The sequence below is a fragment of the Mastomys coucha genome, unplaced genomic scaffold, assembly GCF_008632895.1.
Source record: "Mastomys coucha isolate ucsf_1 unplaced genomic scaffold, UCSF_Mcou_1 pScaffold9, whole genome shotgun sequence".
In the NCBI taxonomy this organism is placed as follows: Eukaryota; Metazoa; Chordata; class Mammalia; order Rodentia; family Muridae; genus Mastomys; species Mastomys coucha.
The window spans coordinates 65,673,286-65,694,436 of record NW_022196915.1 but is presented as its reverse complement, the minus strand read 5'-3'; the positions used below and the strand labels follow the sequence as shown (position 1 = coordinate 65,694,436).

The 21,151-nt window shown below is 45.9% G+C and overlaps 1 protein-coding gene across 1 annotated transcript in view; it reads right to left on the bottom strand.

Moving 5' to 3' along the window:
* Window positions 1–3,109: 3,109 nt before the first annotated feature.
* The window catches only part of Vwa8 (von Willebrand factor A domain containing 8), a 349,402-nt gene continuing 331,360 nt past the window's right edge, over window positions 3,110–21,151 (bottom strand). Inside the window, exons 41-45 of the mRNA XM_031362757.1 lie at window positions 19,023–19,148; window positions 16,364–16,522; window positions 7,895–7,993; window positions 6,975–7,213; window positions 3,110–4,312 (exon numbers count right to left, since the gene is read on the bottom strand). Coding sequence (XP_031218617.1) covers window positions 4,204–4,312; window positions 6,975–7,213; window positions 7,895–7,993; window positions 16,364–16,522; window positions 19,023–19,148 — 732 coding nt within the window. The 3' untranslated portion in view covers window positions 3,110–4,203. The remainder of the gene's footprint in view (window positions 4,313–6,974; window positions 7,214–7,894; window positions 7,994–16,363; window positions 16,523–19,022; window positions 19,149–21,151) is intronic.

Sequence of the window (21,151 nt, the reverse complement as noted above, 5' to 3'; positions counted from 1 at the left end):
GAGGAAGTCCAGTTTTAATACCCTCTGTGCAAATACACCTCTTTTTCCTTAAGTCAGAAAGGCTTCAGGCCTGGCCTGGTGTCATGAGAGCACTACACGGAGTATCCCACCAGCTTCATGCCACCATCTTCAGACCGACATGAAGTACACATGGCTCCATGAGGCTCAGGGCCATTGTTCCCTTCCAGTTCCAGGTCATGCCAGCTCCTATTACTACTGCTTCATCTGGGTTTGATTTCAGTAAGCCCTGACATTCTGAGACTCCTCTGTGGCCACACCACTGTCTTCAGGGTCCGAGTTTATCCACACACACTCTAACCACTCTGAAGCCTGTGGTGTCCCGTGCCTGCAGGCCACAGGGGAGGGACAAAGTGGCTCACATCCCCTTGATAAGATTTCTTGAAGCAGCACATGGTGCTCTCGTCACACCCGGGAACTGAATTACTTTAAGAATGCTGTATTTTGCTCTGAGTGACCCAAATACCACAAACACTACTCAGGTTCAAAGTTACACATAACTCTGGCACTCCAAAGGCCAGCGCATGGTGCAAATGTGTGCGTTTGAAGGTAGATGCCTCAGAACGTGCCTCAACTCCTCCATCTGAAGTATTAGGCAAGCATACCCCTCTGGAGCAGGCTGAGTTCACAGGATTCAACATGCACATGCACACGTGTGCATACACACACTTGGGCATTGTTCAGCTAGGGGTCAGCTCTTGCGTTTACAGTAGCTTTCCAATTCTTTATCCTTTTTGACTCTTGTGCAGATGAGCCACTGTTCAAAGCTGGAGACAGCTTATCTATTGAGAGAAAGATCCTCCTTGTGTTGGACTAGTGACACTCGTGTGAGGGAGTCTTCACATTCTGTCAGCACCACTGTGAAGGGATGGCTGATACAGGATGCCAAGATCCTGTGTGCTGGGAGACAGGCTACCATGTGCTAGATACTCTCGTAGGTTACACTGAAGTGATGTGGCTGTCACAAGAAACTGGAACGAGCCTCCTCAGCTGTGTAAATAAGTTACAGGAATGCAGATCTGTGGCTTTAGTAATTACTTTCTTCGAACATCTTAAGGCACTGGCTTAGTTCAAATGAGACCCAGAAGGCAGGCTCAAGTTTACCAGGTAGTTAATGGGATGCAGGATAGAACCTCTCTACAGACTAGTTCTAACTAGAGTTATACATTCTCCCTACTACTAGTAGAAAATTGGAATTTTAGTAGTGCTGTCAGAGCAAATGTTAGCAGCTCGAGGCAGTAGGTAAGATCTTTACTATACAACCCTGTCCATCTAAGTATTTTTCTGCTCTCTATATTATTATTAGTTGGATTTTAAAGTTGACTGTGACACCCGTGAGATGTGGTTTCAGAACAGGTTGCTCATGTAAGGAGAAACTGGCTTAGAAGTCAGGGGATTTCTCTTCTACTGCCTTTGTTGGAGGCAAATACAGATGGAGGATAAAGCAACTGTTTTCTGTTTCCCTCTCTCTGCATCTCTGTGCTGGGCTCACTGAGGAATTTCATGCTGGCTGACCTGGCTGGCCTAGGAAGGAGCCGGCACAGGTGCAGGGAGGGTGGACTCTGGGGCTGGCCTTTGAGGAACTCTCATCGGGCTGTGCTCAGAAACCTTGTAATGGGCCTTCAAAGCCTCAGGGTCGGGTTAGAGAAAATCCTTCTGGCACTGAGGAATTTTTCCTCCTCGAGGGTTCCCAAGAAAGTGCGTAAAGAATTAAGTGATTCATTCCGGACATCTGACACTCCTTCAAATCCTCTAGGTCTGACCCACTCTGTGGCTGCACTCAAGCTGCCCCATCTGCGATGAGGTCATCTTATTGGGGGCACAAAGGATTCCAGGGGGAACATACATCACATACTGCGGCTATTCACAGCGCTCGTTCCTCCTGGCCGCTCAGGACTAACAATGAACCTTCTCAGCGTTTCATTTGCTTGCAAGAGAGACGTGGGTTAGATGTCTTTCAGTGCACATACCCCACGGGTACACAGTGCGGTTATTATTATGTCCTGGCTCTAATGAGGGCCTGGGAACAGCTCACAGGGGCCTATAATTAAGTACATTTAATAAACACACACACACACACTTTGTAGGTAGCATAAGAAGTAAAAAAAAAAAAAAAAAAAAAAAAAAAAAAAAAAAAAAAAAAAAAAAAAAAAGCTGTGTTCCTCTCCCTCACCATCTTCCCCTTTACAAATAAGAAAACACAGAAGTCTACTTTTCTTTTTCAGATAACAATTGCAAAGGATGTCTGGTGAGCGGGAAAGGAAAACTTAATTACTGGGAAACATTCCTTCCGTGTTTAAAAAGAAGGGCTCTGCATACTCAGGTGGTTGTGTGGAGGGGCCTGTTTCTTGAGCTGCTTGTGAATGCTGTTTGCAGAGGCTGCCGGGGGCAGTGTCCTTGCGGCTAAGCTGACCCTTGATGGGTGTTTCCTTAGTTCACTGCTGTAGCCAGGAAGGAAGGCGCTGTCTCAAGATTCTTCCCAGAAGGGTCCCATGCCTGGTCCCCACACCTCCGAGTGCCTGAAAGCACACAGAATTTGTGGGGACAAGAGGGAGGGAGGTGGCTCTATGAAGCAAAGACAGTTTGCAAGTTTTCAAGAAGAGGAGAAAGGAAGCAGTAGGGCCCTCCATAAAGCCAGGGAGCAGCAACATGCAGTGCAGTGTGGGTGAGGGACTCATGCAAGCGCTCACAAGGTGAGCGGGGTGGGGGGGGCTTCGGCTTTGCCCACCTGCCTGTGACTGTGGATACCTCTAAAGCTCCATGTCTTCATTTGAAAGGTAATATACTAAGAATTCAGTGAATGATCAAAAGTCTGTGGTCAGAAATCTTGAGAAAGCAACGAGTTTTCTGAGTTTAAGCACTAGATCAGTAAAAAGTGCCCCTCTTCCAGGCTGTGAGAGCAGAACTGACAGACTGCTCAGGAACTCATGCTCCTGCTGTGCCGTAAGCCATCAGCGAATGAGAGTGGTGGGAATTAGTCATGTGATTACATTTGGAAGACTTACTGGGTTGGGACTTCATGCATTTTGGCATAATCGAGCACCTGGAACAAGCAGGTGACTAGAAACACAAACGACACGTACTCATTGGGTCGCCATATTGGGAAGTGACTGCTTTTATTTGACAGTGGATGAGCTAGAGATATGTTAAAAGAGATGGGGAATATTTTTTCTGTTCTACAACTAAATTAAATGAATTTACCGGTCTGTATGATGACACTGTATGTGGCTGGGGTGACATCACCACCACATTAGTTTTCTAGCTTCCACAAAGCAAGCACACACATAATGGTGCCCCGGCCCTGAATTCCGTCAGAGCAGCATGTCATTAGACGGCTCAGGAGGCAGCTCTGCTGGATTGTGGGATTTTAAAGACTTTGAAAGAGAACAGTATTGGGCTGAAAAGTATGCTTTTCTTCAGTTAAATCAAACAAACCTCCAGTCAATGCCCAGTCAGACATAGTGCTTTGAACTCTGGGTAATTAGCCAGGCATAAGCACTCATGCTTTCATTGCTTTACTTTGGATTGTGAAGTACACTGTACTCCATTGTGAACTCTGGAGAATCGAAAGGGCTCGACACACGGAACCTGAGGCAGGATATCTTTATCCTTCATCTCAGGTAGCAGCGAGAATAGAAGCCACGTGGAACAGCAAGCACCTTAAGGGTCGTTTGGTTCCTTTCTGTCAAGAGTACAGAATTATTGAGAGAATCCAGTGCCTTATAAAGTACTGCTGTCCAAATACTTTCCAGTTAAGGCTAAATGCTGTAAAATTGTTATTTGCTGGGCAATACACACTGGAGACAAAGCAGAAATAACTGTAGACAAGAACATGTTGGGAGGGCTTGTCCCTCAGTGTCAAACTATGGGCTTAAAGGTTCCGTATGACATCTGGCAGCAGATGACATATTAAGGCAACAGTGGGTAATTTTTATCCTTTGGGTTTAGAACTCTGCCAAGCCTTGCAGTTCTGTGCCTGCATCCTTCAACCCCGACCTTTAAGAGATGCAGGTCAACCCATTTCTTCTGCAGACCTCCAACCCATTCACAGTATATTTCCATCCACAAGTCCGCTCGCTGCTGGACAGCAGCATCCCGCCACGGCACACATAAGTTTGGTGGCTGCCTTTTTGGAATTCTCTCTGCTCCTATTTGCATCCAATCCTGAGATGGTGAAGGCGCTTCTTAGATACTGGACAGCATGGTGGAGGTGAAGATCTGTTGTAAAATCTGAGGGATCTTCTTGGTGTCCATGGCGATGAAGGACCGGCCAGCTGGCAGAGTTCTCTGAAGCCTGTCAGAGGGAAAGGGAAGGGAGGGAAATCACCATTGCACAAATCAAGGCTCCATTCCAGCCCCTGCCTGGTGGCGGTAGCATCTTAGGAAAGAGTGTTTTCACTTTCCCATACTTTACCTGCAACTCAATCGTCTGTCTCTAGGCAATGAAAGGCCTGGGAAAGCGTCAGGGAGAGGCAGGGAGAGCAAGAGCCTCTCTGTGAGAAAATGAATGGCTTTCTAGTTCTGTCCTCTCCTGAGCTGGTCTAGCCCCTTGACAGGACAGCGCCCGAGGGGCCCATCTGGAATCAGCTCACCTGCATCTGGTCTCCTACTGCACTTCTAAAAGCCTTTCCTTTCTTAGAAAACAGTCCTCCAACACACTACATAGCCAAGTCCCCAAGTGGGTCTCTGGTTCCTCCCTGCCACATGCTGTGAAATGCAATCCGCACTATCCAACTGCTGCTTGACAAAACCGAGGTTGAACAGGCTTATGGTAATTTTTTTTTTTAAATGTCAATTTATCATTTGGAACAAAAGGCCATCTTTGAAGGCAATAAGATGGCAAGACACAGATGTATTGAAAAGAAGGCTGCCTTTCATTGTGCCAACACAGTTTGGTTTTGGAATGATATTTAATAAAAGTCAGGCACTCTGTGCAGTATCATGTATTTGGCGTGCGGGGCAGACCAGCTAAGTCTGCGCCATGCCTTTTTGCCAGCAAATGTTGGACCATTTCCCCAGGAAACCACAAGGGTATTATTGTGCTTTAAGTATTCCAACAGGATCTGTTCACTAGAAAGAAAAGGAAAAATGCCCGCTTCAGCTCAGCCAGCATTCGCTGAGCTTGCCGTCTGCCTGGCTCTGGTGCTAGGGAGATGTACACAGAAGAGGCTTAGAGGACAGGAAGGTTCCAGAAAATTCAAAGTGCTAACACAGGAGAGAGAGAGAGAGAGGGAGGGAGGGAAGGAAAGAGAGGGAGGGAGGGAAGGAAAGAGAGGGAGGGAGGGAGAGACAGAGGGAGGGAGAGATAGAGAGGGAGGGAGAGAGGGAGAGAGAGAGGGAGAGAGGGAAAGAGGAAGGGAGAGAGAGAAAGAGAGAAAGAGAGAGAGAGGGAGAGAGAGAGAGAGGGAGGGAAGTAGGGAAAGACAGGGAGAGAGAGAGAGAGAGAAAGAGAGAGAGAGAGAGAGAGAGAGAGAGAGAGAGAGAGAGAGAGAGTGAGAGTGTACAGTTGACTGACTGAGAGAGCCTGAGTCCAGGATGCCAAGGCTGTTCTCAAACTCACTGTGGAAGCTGCGGCACCCACGGGCTGATGGGGTCTGTGCCACAGAGCCCAGCATGCAGAAGAGTGGAAGCAAAGCCAGGGCCCCCATTTGTAAGACAGGATATTTTTCTCTGAGATACAGTTTCGGTTGTGTTTTCTGCATTTTATGAATATTTTAGGCAGAAGAAAACCGTGAATGCTTTCTGTTAGTGTGTTTAAGCTATGGAAAGTGTTTCCTGGCTTCTCCTTTTGGGTAATCCCAGAGGCTCTTATTGTCTGGCTATAAATTCCTAGTTATCATGCAGCATGATAACTATCCATACACACTTATATACATATAGTCTTCCTTTGTGTCCAAGGTGTTTCACCTACATGTCTCTCCAGTGAGACACACACATACACACACACACATCTATATGTAGGCATATATATTTATGCATATATATACACACACGTGTCTAAATATATATTTAGACTCATGTTAGTTATTGAAGTTTATTTATGGGGATATATATGTATGTTTGTATGCATGTGCATATGTAAGTCTCTATATGTCTGTGGTAGTTTGAATGAGGATGGCCCCATAGGCTCATATATTTTCATGCTTGGTCCTCAGTTGGTGGGAAGGGTTAGGGGTTGTGGCCTTGTTGGAGGAAGTGTGCCATTGGAGGTAGGCCTTGAAGTTTCAAAAATCCATGCCAGACCCAAGGTGTCTCCCTCTGCCTGCTGCCAGGAGAGCAGGATGAAAAGCTCTCTCTACTGCTCCAGTGCCATGCCTGCTTGGCACTATGGCACCATGAGGATCACAGATGGCCCCAAGTAAATGCTTTCTTCCTAAGGGCTGCCTTGGTCATGGTGTCTTCACAGTGACAGGGCCCGAGATGATGTCTCTTTACACACAGCAAACACACACACATGCAGATGAGTACAGTTTCCATTATACTAGGGAATTTACTATTGTTGGCTTCCTTAATTTTTTATTTTTGGCAATATTTGGAATTGAACCTGGAGTGTCATGCATGCTAGGCAGGTGTTCTACCACTAAGCTATTACCACACTGAGCTGTATTTACTATTTTGAATATGATTTGAAATAACCTGATGAGATTGGGGCTGGGCGTCTCTGTAAAGTATTTAATCTATATTATTGAAAAAAATCAATTTGGTAATTATTTTATAAAAACAATTAAAATTATAAATTCTTGACCAAATAGCCGTAGAACATTATGTTCCATCAAAAATAAGATTGTTTGTCCAAACAAGCCAGGGCGCTGTGCAGCCCAAGTACGCCATTAGCTGCTTGACGGTAGACACTCTAGGCCGTCTCACATGCCCTCCCCAGCTCCTCAGGATGAGGTTCAAGAAACAACACATGCCAGGGACTTATCATACCTTCTCCCTGCTGCGGCAATACTCACCTGGCTGCCTGATCCCCCAAAGAGCCGATAAAAATGGCAAAGGCATTTACTTGAGGATCGCTCGTCAGGATCTGGGCAAAGCGGGCTGGGTTTATTCCATATCGGGACAGATTTGCATCACTTAAGATGATGACAAAGTACTCATCAGCTTCTTCTGTGGTAATGTCCTTGATGGCGTGTTCCGTCCCCTCGAGTGTGTGGTCCCCGCTCATGCAGAACTGAGAGTGGGCATGCATTGTCTGGAGGTAGGAGTTGGGCACAGAGACAACAAACAGAATGATTTTCGAATCGGCAGACTGCCTGCCCTTTGATTATGTACGGAGACACAGCAGGGCACAGAGATAGTCGTATGGGGTTGACTTTCCTTAGAAACAGGCAGTGTTCCCAAATGTTCACAACGGACACTTTTACAATGCAACCTTCTATTTAAAGTAAGAAAGTATGTCATTGGTATCATCTGAAAGAGGAGCAGCATGTAGGAGAAAAATAAGGGACAGGCTGACTTTCCAGTTAGCAAGTTAATCTGCTGCTGAACACTGCTTCCTGTGGCAAAGGAGGAAATCTGTTTTAAGATCATGGTGTCTACTGTAGGTTTAAGTATGTGAAACTGAGTTTATCACTCAAAATTACCAATAGAAATATAAAATTTGAAATACAGAGTACCCTAAAAGGGGCCATTTCTTTTTCTTTCTACTGAGCCTCTGTGACTATGGAATTCTGATCTCAGATGTTCAAACCTGATAAAACAGTGAGTACTCGGAAAAACATATAGAGAACATTTAACTACTTTAGATGGTGGAAACGGGCAAGAAAGGCAGTTTCTGTTTGTTGCTTGAGATATATGTTATTTCTTCAGCGAATCCTAGTTTTTATCTACTCTGATAGAAATTCCCACAATGTAGAAGGAACAATATATTTACCTTCAGAATTTCTAGTCTTTGCTTATTGTTCTTGGGGACTTTGTTAACTGGAACGAGCTTAATATTGTAGCCATCTCCCGAGTGTCCAGCGATGTCGTACTACATGCAAGAGAGTTGGAGAGTTGAGAAGTTGGTGAGTAACAGAACAGCCATTGGTCCTATAGATCCCCAACTCTGGGCTGTTCCGAGTTGTTCAATATTTGGTCATAAAAGAATGCAGAAAGACAAGAGAGGCAGATGTGTGCTATCAACAAAGGCAAACGATTTTGGACTCATTCTCTTTGGGTCTACCTTCTTTTGAGATCTCTGCCTCCTAGAAAGAGGTATGTAGGGGACTTTAGTGGCTGTCCCAAATTCCATGTGTACGTTTCAAGGGAGACTTTGTAAGAAGCACATACAGTGGGCAGCCTTCAAAGGGGCTCTCGGGCTCCAGTTGCCTCATGCCTTGTCTCTACACTCTTCCCATAACTGTGGTCTCGTCTGGCAAACATAATGGGATAGCACATATGATTGCATTAACTTCCATGACAAAAAGGATTCTGCCGATGTAATTAAGTTTGCTTGACTGTGAGTTAATCAAAAGAGAAGTTATCTAGTGGGCCTAATCTAATCACTGCTCCTTTTAAAGGCTCTACCCTGGCTGCTGGTGGAAGGGGAAGATAGAATTGAAGCTTCAGGGAGATCTGACATGAGGGAGTTAACTATGACAAAGGTAGAGGAGGCCACAGACACTCGTGTCCATGGCCCCCAGAAGCTGAGAGCCAGCAGGAAATTAGAAACCTCTGTCACCATTCCGAGCAACTCAATTCTACCAACAAGCTCAGCCTGAAGCAGACATTTTCCCAGAGAACAACTATTTCTAGTTTCCTTCTGTTGCTAAAGGGTAAAACATACTCAAGGAAATTAAAGCACAAAGAAGGCAAAAATTATCCACAATGGTGTTCAAGATAAGCTCTGAAGATGCTCTATGATAGAAGCTCTCAGGCACTTAGTTCTTTCTGACAGACATATCACACGGAACACACCAGCATCAACATAACTTTGGCTGATATTGATCATGTGACTGAATAATCTGCTTTCCCACTGATTAATATATAGCATGTAGCTTTCAATTTAGGAAGCACTTTTTTAGCTCCCTATCTCCTGGGTACATGAAGTACTGACTGCTGAGAGCAGCCCAGTGTCGGAGTCAGGTGCTCTGCCACAAAATCCGAAAAGCAGCCAGAGGGAAATTATCTGGGAGTCGATCTCTCTGAACCCTTCCACCTCTATTAGAGACATTTTGTAATTACACGAAGGCTGGGACACTGGGGAAACTGAGGAATCTGCAAGGAAAATAGTGTATGTTTGGGGGTGGATACTTCAGGGGATATATCTGCCAATCCAGTGTTAGCCAACAGCTCTTCTCCAAGCCCTCTTTGCACCCCCAACACTAGGTGTTAGGGAAGGCAAGCAGGCCTTTGCCCATCTGCACCTTTGCAGATGATAAGATGGGTTCTTGCGTGATTCATCTCTGTACGTTTAGTTTCTGTGCATGTTTACTGTAGAGATAGATGCTCTCAGAGAGCTTGCAGTCAACTTGGGGTAAAAAGCAGCTTGCCTTTTGTGTGTGGGCTACATTCTTTTACAATTTAGAAACCAGAACACTATTTTTTCCTAAGCCAGATCACAAATACAACATAACATAACTGAGGCTGCCACGTCTGAAATGGGAAGCAGAAATATTCCTGGTGAAAGTGCCCTCCCCCCGCCCTCCACCATTAAGACAGGAAGTGGGTGAGGCTATCTGGGAAAGCTGAACTCTACTGTGGATGTGCACGCACTGTGTGTTGAGGAGGGTGGAAGGGAAAACCAAGCACTCCCCCCTAGGACCAGGACACAACCGGAGGTCTACACAGGATGTTTACACCTTTGAAAACTATAAACCTGGTTACAAATTGCCAGGTTAAACATGATCCTATCTCCTACTTGAACATTTTACATCTTAAGGACCTGTGAAGGCAAGATCAAATTATTAGTTTGTGGCCTTCTTGAAGCTTGTGAAACACGGCAGTGTGAGGAGTTCTTGCCTATGGTCCAGTATGGCTGCCTTTTAGATCCTGATATGCTTATACCAGTTGAGTCTTCCCTAGGAAGGCAGACCTAAGAATGGCCCACAAAGGACCAGAGAGTAAAGATGGGTCATTCATCTGGGTAGTTAGAGGTTGTAAGAAGGCCTGGCCCCTAGGTCCATGTGTGCGGCCCCTGTAAGGGCTTGGACAGAGCAGGGCTGAGGGATTATTGTACACTTCTCAGCCTCCCTTCCCCACCCCCACCTCTCTTTTTGTGTTACTGGGGATTGAACCCAGGACCTCAAATGTGCTAGGCAAATGCTTTCCCAACGTGTTTTATCTCCATAACTCTTCTTATTTTGAGAGAGGGTCTTACTAAGTCTTCCAGGCTAGCCTTGGACTCCCTGTGTATCCAGGTGGTTCTTGAACCTGCGCACCTGTCTTCGTAGTTGGATACAGCCTGTCCTACCAGGCTGCTGTTAGGATGTGCTGCTGAAGTATGTACTAAAGAGAGGCTTACACAGGGGAAGAAGCAGATTCCCATGCTGCACTGGGGCAAGAGGACTATGAGTGACTCAGCTTTCTCTATTTTTTAAAGGGATGATTGGAACGCTGAATAATCAGACGATAATGGACGTGACCAGGTAGGCCTTCACCCATGTATCTCAATGTGTTTAAAAACTAATTCACGTATCCTTAAAACTGTCTGAGTTCAAGGAAACATACATAAACTAACTTTGTTATTATTTGTGTGAGATTATGTAGCCCAGGGTAGCTTCAAACTCATGGTCCTCCTGCCTCGGCCACAGTGCTAGGATAATGGCAGAGCACACCACAGCCAGCTGGACCCTGGCAGGACCATCATGTAATCAGCAGGACTGGCCACACACGTGCTTCCAGGGCAGCACAGGACTCAATAAACAAGAGCCTCCTTGTCCCTATCAACCACCTGGCATCTAGGCTGTAATTTTTCTACGTGGATTACAAGGTATCCTGGAAATCTCTGTGGAGTTTTGTACTTAAGCCCTCAGCTAAATATTAAATAACAGCTCTCTTGAAACTCTCAAACAGAGAGGCCCTTCTAGTGCTTCTTTGCTTTACAATTTGTCTAGACCCCACTTTTGCTGGATTTGTTTTGAAAACCTCATTCCTTTAGTGGGAGGTATAACAGAAACTAACCAGAGTCTCAAACAAGAGAGAATTTACCATTTATCAGAAATTTAACGCAGTGGGCAAAGGAAACACTTAGAGCTATTGGCACACTTGTGAATATGACTGAGGCTTCAACTGCTCTTAGGGAGGATCATCAAGTACTGATTTGGGTATAGGCTATGGTTTATCAGGCTTCTGAATATAAGTTGGTGTGTGGTAATATCTGAGGTTGTTGTGAACACTGACACGTAAATTCTGTGTTCTAAAATGGCAATACTATGACCAGCAAGGAGTTGGTGAATGAATGATTGAATAGGTCAAGGGAGGTGTTTCCAGAGCCCTGGGGTATATATGAGTTACTAATCTACCATATCCGGGTAGCCCTGCTTCCTATTAGGGAAGTCAATATAAAGAGATCAGTGTTCTCAAAGCCAAGGTGTGACATGGCTTGGACATAAAAAGCTTTTTGATTTAGAGCAAAGTACTTCACGTTTCAACCACGTCTTCCTGCCTTTTGAGCGATGCTAGTTTAGATGGCCTCTAATGGTACCTACTTGTAGATCACCTCTCTCTGACAAAGAGGGGTAATATCTGTCTGGCCACTTCCCAGGGTCATGGAGAAGCGGGTGGATAGCACAGTTCATTTAGTGATGAAGATGGTCAGATGCTTTGCCCTCCCTAATGCCCAGCATCTTCATAAGACTCTTCTTAGAGTCTCTGAACCAGCTCTGCTATAGGTGTTAACACGGATGCTCGGGGTGGGGGTGGGGAGCTGCCAGCCTTCTTAAGACAGAGATTTAGTGTTGTCCCTACATTCATCTATTAATTCAAGCAACTACAGAGAAATACTGATTCCCCAAGCTATTCTTAAATTTTTTGTTTTTATGGCTAATATTTCTACATCAGTTACTGAGTCAGTTCTGATGGTCTCAGCAAACTCTGTGTAGTTTTTTGGGGAGTCCTATCTCTGGTAATAGTACAAATATATTCAAAGCCTAAGCCTAATGGGAGACTGGTCTCCATATTTAAACTTGAACATTCTTAAGGCATTGGGAAAGGAGTAATTACACACTCAGCCATGTGTGTCTCTGTGAGTCATATCTTTCTATAGCCTTCTGGGAAGTAGCGTAGTCTCCCTGACTAAGATCTTCAAAGAAGCCGTATCTATTACACCACCTCTGTGTGGTGGCACTGTAAGAGCAGGAGATGATAAGACAGTGTTTTTACTTTTGAATGAATTTTGGAAAATTCTGGTTTGTCATAAGTTTGGGCATATGTAAAACAGATCCAAGCAATAGGACAGAACAAGTAAGAAAGATCTCCAACCAGGGGCAGGGGTCAGAAGCCCTGGCATTTCACATTTAGCAGTGTAACCTTGGGCCAACTATTTAGTCTTTATGAACCTTGGCTTTCTCATCTGTAGAAAGCGGTTGGTGAAAATAATGCCCAGACCCAAGGTTCTGTGACAATCTAATGGAATGAAAAGCCAGCTTCGTGTAGTATGAGGAACACGTGTGTATTGTGTCTTGTCTTCATCTGTTGAGGGGAGTGTGTTTCATACGTGTGAAAGTGAGGACCCACAACACCATCTACAGAGGGAAAGTCCTCAGAGTTAATGAGAAGCAAGAGTTCAGTGTAGTTCTAGAAAAACGGGTTTCTTTCCCAGCTTTAGTTTCTGCAGTGTTGAGGGTAGAACCTAGGGCCTTGCAAAGTCTAAGGCACCTGGTTAGAGTTTATCATTAGGAAGAGAGAACCCCTGCTGAAGAACTGCCTAGATCAGCCTGCTCTGGGGTCATGTCTGTGAGAGGTTGTCCTCACCGAGGAGAGAGGACCCTGCCCATTGTAGATGGCTCTACAGCTAGACAGGTGGACCTGGGCTGTACAGGAAAGCTGAGCCTAGGTGAGTGAGGAGCATTCCTCCAAGGTGTCTGCCCTGACTTCCTCCATGGATAGTGACTGGGAAATGTAAGCCACACAAGCTTTTACTCCCTGAAGCTTTTGGTCATGGTGTTTGTCACACTCTTTCCCACCAAAGCTGCATCCCCAACTCTTTCTTAGTAGTGGAATCCTTGTAGCAATGGGATAAACTATACAAAGTCCACTTTATGCAACCTTGTGCAGTGTAAGTGGAGCTGTTTGGCTAGTGCAGGGGCAGTGGGGTGTCCTAACCCCACATTCTCCCACAGGCTTCCTTTCATACTGTCTGCCTGACTTACATACCTTCATGGAAGCAATACAATGAAACATCTTACATTATTCTCTCTCCAAAGCTCGATTTCTTAATTTATTCCTTCCTTTCTTTCTTTCCTTCTTTCTTTCTTTCTTTCTTTCTTTCTTTCTTTCTTTCTTTCTTTCTCCCTCTCCCTCCCTCCCTCCCTCCCTCTCTCCCTCCTTCCCTCCCTCCTTCCCTCCCTCCTTCCCTCCCTCCCCTCTCTTTTTCAAGACAGGGGTTCTCTGTATAGCCCTGGCTGTCCTGGAACTCACTCTGTAGACCAGGCTGGCCCTGAGCTCAGAAATCTGCCTGCCTCTGTGAGAGGATAAGTCCATTTTCTGGTAGCACTGTTTGAATGTTTAGTGGGAAAATAGTCTGAAAAAACTTTCAGGACTTCAAGAGCTTTTGAAAAGAAAGTCTGTTGTAAGATGACACTGATGACTCCCAGCAGCTTGGCGAAAAGAACAAAAAGGAATGAAGTAAAGGAGAAGCTCCCTGGCTGAAATCACAGTTCACGTAATCGTTAGCATCCTGCCTAAGTGCTGTGTGGCTGCATCACAGTTCATGTCATTGTTAGCATCCTGCCTAAGTGCTGTGTGACCGACAGAAAGGTGCTGGGCTCCAGCTTGGAGCAGCTGACACTGGCTGTTCTGGGACTCTGTGAAGTCAGGTGGCCGAGCACTCTGAGGTACTTCAGAGACTCCACGTGGCTTAGCAAATGTCACACTACTGAGTTAGGTTTCCGTCTCAGTAATGCTCATGCTTGAGGGTCCCTGTGGTTTGGCATGGCTTGTGCTAATGTGGGATAAAGAGGTGGTGAGGACTGTAAGTGTGCCTTCCCGTCCAGACTGTAAGGGCCCAGAAGGCAGCACAGCTCTAGCCAAACACAACACAAGCAGGTGCCAAGAGGGATGGATGGGCAGCATGCAGACCGCCTCACCAGCAGGCATTCCTGAAGGCGGCAGAGCGCGTGCAGAGTCCAGGGCTAACTGCAGGAAGACTGAATTAAGAACTGTCTGGAACTCAGGCAGGAGCTTTAGATCACACTGCCAATCTCCAAAGACACCGAGTGATGCCACCATGGGTACTCTACAAACCATCACTATCTGCTCAGGAGTCATTGTTTTATATTTTCTGAGTAACTTATGGCCTCTCAGTAGTTATTGCTGGACCTTATTCTTTCATAAACAAGAAATTGAACACATGGACAGACTAAGTGGCAGGCAATAATGATATAAGGGGTATCAAATATTTCTAAAAAGAGACCAAAATGCACCGTTCAGCCGGAGTCTGAGAGACTGACCCTCTGTCCTGCTCTTCCTCCTCTGTACTGTGTGCGCCTACTCCTCATGTACCCTCAAGGGTGCCTGTGTAGCCATGTGCCCACATGTACCCTAGTTAGAAGCAGGAGCAGTTCTCATGGAATATGTGTGGCTCTATCACTCATCTGTCCTCTACAGAGGGGGTCTGGGAAGCCCTAGCAGAGACTGGGTGGCCTGTAGCAAATCAACTCTCAAGATGTGTGGTAAGGGTGGCGCCAATATGACAGTCTCCAATACGGAAGCACAGAGGGAAGGCCTAGAAAGAGCTTATGAGGGGGATGTTGAGGCAGGTTCAAACCCAAACGCTTGTAAACATTAGGTGAGATGTGGTTATTAATGCTGACCCATGGCTATCTAGTCACCCATTTGTCACAATGGTTTAAATAAACATTTTCTATTAAAAAAAATCCAAATGCAATCACATATGAGGTCCAGGAGGGTCAAGAGGTAGAAAGGCTGAATGGTGGCCTCAGTGTGGAGAGCGTGGGCCTGCTGCTTTGTGTGCCCCTGCAGGAGCGTGCTCTGAAAGGCTGATCACCTCTGGCTCCCACAGGAGGAAGTTCTGTCTGTGCCTTACAAGCTTGCAGTGTCAGCCACAATGCTACTCAGAAGCTTCCCAGATTTCCTGTGTCCTGTCCTCACCCTGTCAGAGTGAGTCTTTGACTGGGGCTCTGGGATTGCTGGCAACTACAATAGAGCCCAGAGGGACTCTTACGTAGTTTCACTGTGTCGGTGACCACGAGGGATAGCATTGCTGTTGTGAAGGGAAGCAGAGCTTTCTCATGCTCCGCCATGTGTTATATGCATTTACCTCTGTACTGTGCAGGGCCTTGCAGCCCCGCAGTTGTCACTGTGGGATGCTGCTCGGTGCTCACCACTGAGCTTGGAAAGGCCTTTCTCCCAGGGACTTGTACAGGAGCTCCGGGAGAGTCAGTGGGCTGCATCCCTCACAAGGAGTGAAATGGGAAGTCATCTGGTCTCTTGTTTTTGCACAATATGGAGGCATGGCATGGGGTGCAGTCTTCAGGCACAGGTTAAATGGCAATGGATTTGAGACGGTCTGTTCCTCAAGGGTTGTTTTATCCACCACAGAATCTAGGAATCTGTGCGTTCTTCACAATGTCTGCACACACCATGGCTCTCTCTGGCATGCACTGGTGGTCAGGTTATCTGCTGTGATGTATGGACAATTACAAGCAGAAGAGTTGGCTCCTACTGGCTGGCAACACAGTAGAAAGGGACTTTCCTCCCTATTCTCAGACCTCTGGAATAGGGGATTTGATAGCAAACTGCACAATAACAAGCTGGAAATGGTTTGAGCAGAAGGCAGCTTCCTCTTGGGTGACTTGTCAGCTGCCGATGTATATTATTGTCTGCTCACTGTTCACAGGGAAAGGGAATCCCAGCCCAGGATGCTGTGAGCAGACCACAGTGGGTGATGGGATGTCAGTGCTCAGAGGCGCTAGATGGGCATGCCCAGAAAAAACGAGAACAGGCTTTAGTGTTCCCGGGAAACCCTGTGGTTTAACATCACACAACTTGTATGTTACAGTGCTTTTCTCTGTGGGAACCAGAGGTTATCCGGCCTTTCAGTTACGTTACTGTTAGAACAGGTGAAGCAGCTGTGAGAGGACGGTGCCTGCCGGAAGCTCTGGGTGGAGCCTGCATCCACCTTTCCAGTACTGACCCTAAGTGACCAGTGAAGCTCTAGATGCCCAGCTCTTGCCGTTACCTTGAATTTCTCCTCATAATTCTCGAAGGCTTCCATGACCATGCACACTGCCTCCATGGAGCGCTCTAGCCGGCGATCCACCCCATTGAAGCGGTACATGCTGCCGGAGACGTCTACCACCAGGCGCAGGCGTTTGGGCTTCTGCTGTGGGCTACCCAGCTGAGGGAGGGAAAGGCGGAAAAGCGTGGTTAGCTGGGGTCTCGCCCGGGGTCTCGCCCAGGCTCTGCAGTGTCAGCCCAAGGTGGGCAGGTCTGACCCAGGCTCAGGCCTGCACAGGGCTGTCCCAGAGGGTGGAGGTGATGGTGCTACCCTAGGAAGCAGATGTCAGACTGGCTGTCAGGAGCACATGGAGAAGAGTTGCCTCTGGAATACGGTAAAGCCGCTGTCTGGAGGTGGACAACTTAAAGATAATGCATTTTAGAAGTAGAAGCCCCATGCCCTTTGCTCTGAGCATCAGCGCCCCTGGGGCAAGTGTGTGCAGTTGGAGGGAAGCTTCATTTGTTTTATTACGCAGTGACTTGAAGGTCATTTCTCACCTAGGCTGAAGAAATGCCAGACTGCTACAACAGGGTTATGTGAGCGGGAGTCTGGCCAAGAATGTAAGCATTTTTCAGAATGTCTCTTTAGAGCTTTTGGGTTTTTTTTCTTCTGGTTGAACTTTTTTCTTTTTTACTTATTCTTGGCAGTTAAAGTGGTGCTGAGCTGCTATCTGGCAAAAATTACTGATTAAAATGTGAAATCTTAAAAAATAAGCCTGGGGCCTAGATCTGCCAATGTGCAATTTTTTTTAAAAAAAAAATTGTCAGTAACAATAAATTAGAAAAAATCCAGATTATTCTATTATTATATACTTGCTGGCATGCATGAAAAATGATAGGCAGAACTAATAATTTCAAGAAAGTACTGTAGAGGGTGGTGAGATGGCTCATGAGATGGCTTGGTGGGTAAGGGACTTGCCGTGGAGCCTGACTCCATTGGGGAAGGAGAAAACTGACTCCTGTATGCTGTCCTCAGACTTCCATATACCTGCTGTGGCATGCACGCCTCCCTTCTCCCCATCCCACCTCATCCCCACCTTCCTGTGTATGTGTGTGTGTGTGTGTATGTATGTGTATGTGCGCACATATATGTATATATACAAGATAAATAAAGAAATAATTTAAGATATAATGGATGTTTTGAGAATAATAGTAGGAAGCAAATTTTATATATTGCTTTAAAATGAGTTGAGTGTGCTTTGATTAGAAGCAGCATGGCACACATATGTGCATGACTAACTTACAGCTGTGTCCAAACACTTGCTGACCACAGTGAGTCAGTAGAGAAAGCAGCTGTTGACTCATGGCAATGACACAGAAATAAGAACTCCCAAATTACCACCAGATCCATTCTGAGCAAATATTACAGAGTGTGGTGCCCCTGCCCTTGCTCACTGTGCCCTCACTCACTGAGTCCCTGCCCTTGCTCACTGTGCCCTCGCTCACTGTGCCCCTGCCCTCGCTCACTGAGTCCCTGCCCTCGCTCACTGTGCCCCTGCCCTCGCTCGCTACACCCCTGCTCCCAGTGGTTACTCACCAGTTTTAATTATTCAGGGCCATAGGAAACCCCAAAGTTAGCCGGGCGGTGGTGGTGCATGCCTTTAATCCCAGTGCTTGGGAGGCAGTGGAAGGTGGGTCTCTGAGCTCGAGGCCAGCCTGGTCTACAGAGTGAGTTCTAGGACAGCCAGGGCTACACAGAAAAACCCTGTCTTGAAAAATCAAAAACAAACAAACAAACAAAAAAAAAAAACAAAAAAAAATCCCAAAGTTCACTAAGATTCAATAGCTGATCGTGTTGCCACAGTCTAGTGAATACTTCCTACAACTATTGTAACTTAAGAGAGAATTCCTTGTTTCCTAAAAACTGAAGGCATCGATGGGCACAGGTGGTTAGAGTTCCAGGAGAGTAGGAAACTGTGCGATTGCTCTGTTTCTCTCACCTGAAGACTCCTCTAGGACTCACAAGCAGCAGAGGGGCTCCCATTCCCACACCACAGAATACCCACTCTGCAGCTGGGGAGCCGGCCTGGAGGTGGCCTCATAGGTAGCTCTTGGCTACGGGCTGGCGCAGGGCTGGGGGGCAGTGTTTGTTCTTGGTTTCTTCCGGAGGTGGCTGGACTAGGGTAGGAAGGTCGGCTTCCCCTCCACTGAAGATCATAGCACCATGAACTACCCTTTTCTGCTCTATAAACCGGCATCTTCTGGTTTTAGTATGTATTCCCTTGCTTTGCCAGATTGAACCTCAGGTCACAGTCTGAACCCTACTGTTAACTCCTCTAGATTTGCTTAAAGCTCACCCTACCTCTGTGCTGATTTTGCTGCTGTTTTGAGAAAGGATGTCTTTGTGTAGATCAGGTTGAGTGTCAGAATTAGAAGAATGCATCTCCATGCTTGGCTCTTGCAATGGCTATTTTTAATATTATTCTATTTTGTGTATGTGTTCCATGTCTTGATGAGACTTTTTTTTTTTTTTTTTTTTTTTTTTTTTTTTAAATATCTGTCTTCCATAATGCTTTCTGTAGTTGCATATTTTGGGTTAATGGTGTTTTGACACAACTCATCAAATCTCCACAGAAGGCTGAACTATGTGGAGCTGAGGCTCAGGGTTCCCCATTATTTACCTGGGGTTCCAGATCACCCCGACGCTTGTAGATAGACTTTTCTCCAGCCAGCCCATCAATGATCTTGGCATCGTCTAGTTCTCCAGTAGCTTGGTGTCTTAGCCACTGTCTTTCTTTGCCTTTAGCCTGCAATGTCACAAACAAACATACATGAGTCTTTACATACTTAGTGCTACAGTTCTTTGACGCACTTTCTTTCATGAATAACAGGAACACACTGGGATCCTATCAGTAAGTGAGGTCTCTGTAAGAATGTGGTCACATGGTCTCTGCTCTGCTTATGAGAAAGGCCTTTGGAGTGTGGTTTCTCAGTTGTAATTGTTTTAACACATGGAACAATACAAAGAACTCGCACAGAGGACATATGAACAGGAAGACAGTATGCAAATCAACCCCAAGGGAAAGTTCAATGTCTGGAAATGTAATGATGATGTAGTTCTTATGGATTTTCTGTCACAGTGATCCCAGGAAATTTATTAGGTAACAAAATAATCAGCTTGAACTTGTTAACGGTGACAGAGTCTGTGAGCTGATCTCCAGCGGTCTCCCTTCTGGATGAGAATTTTGCTACTCAAGTTCTCCAGACTTAATGTGCAAACTGAAACAGCCTGGGAGGATGGGAGCAGTCTGCGCCACACATGGCTCCCTGCTTTTCTAGATCTGGAGAGCATCTGAACTTTTCGGAAGGTACGTCCACAGCATGCTTTGCCACAGTAACTTACAACCAAGCCAGATAGCCCAAGCAGTCAGGTAAAGGGTAAAGAACTCTGTGCTGTGCTACATCAGCCTGACACACGCTAAAGCCATCTGAGAGGAAGAGACCTAAACAAATGCCTCTGTAAGAGGAGGCTGTAGACAGCCTGCAGGGCATCTTCTTAGTGATTGACGGGGGAGGGCCCAGCCCACTGTGGGTGGCGCCATCCCCGGGCTAGTAAGAAAGCAGGCTGAGTGGGCCCAGCCCATTGTGGCTGGTATCATCCCTGGGCTAGTAAGAAAGCAGGCTGAGCCGGCCCAGCCCACTGTGGGTGGCACCATCCCCTGGCTAGTAAGAAAGCAGGCTTGAGCAAGGCAGTGAGCAGCACACCTCCACTGCCTCAGCATTATTAGTTCCTGCCATGTTTGAGTTCCTGTCTTCATAATGATGTAGAAGTATAAGGCAAACAAGCAAGCCCTTTCCTCCGCATGTTGCTTCTGGTTATAACGTTCCACCATAGTAACAGAAACCCTAAGTAACTAAGACAAACTCTAACATCCCAAGGAAGGTGCGTACTTATGAGAGCTCAGGACCGCAGTTACATAGGATCTATGCTAAAGGAGCTGTGGGAATACAAACCAGATTTTAAGACACTCTGTCTCAGAAATATAAAAATGTGGGGAAAAAGGGAATTAGAATACTTTATAATATTTCCTTTATGGCAACAGAAGGGGGTTTAAATTTAGTTTTCTATAGCTGTGGTAGGGATTAAAAATTCACTGAAAGAATTTGATGTGGTGCGGGAGTGAAATCATGCAGGGCTAACATGGTCATGTAGCAGCTAACAGGGTGGGGAATCCTCAGGGTCATCACCTTTGATTTATGAAAATTAGTAAATAAATGCTTAACAATAGTGCATCTGTTATCTAACATGACATACAATTTTATACCAGTACAAATCCCATATATCTCCTGAGCCCAACTTAAGAATTCAGCTTTTGTATCATTTTGATGACAGCTAGCTACTGCAACTATGTTCACATTTACTTTTTCTTTATTTTCCTAGTGGCTAACCATGTGAGAGTCAATCCTCTGCAGTGATGCCCAGCAATGCCAGGCCTCCAAGGAGGACTGTGGTATTACTAACCAGTCATCAGATTGACAGGAACCAAGTCCCACTCCCTGGTTCAGGGGTGGTGGCCTGAGAAGATTACTGACCTCTGATCCAGTGGGGAAGGAGGCTATCCTCCTGCCACTGGTAGCTATATATCTTACCAAGACTTTCTATGATCTACACTATGTGCCAGGGTGCCCTATTTCTTCTGTGCACTCATGGAATTCTTGCCAAGAATATACACATGGGTCAGCTGCCCATCAGAATTAAAATATTCATGTTGATGAACTATGGGTTTCTTTTTTTTTTTTTTTTTTTTTT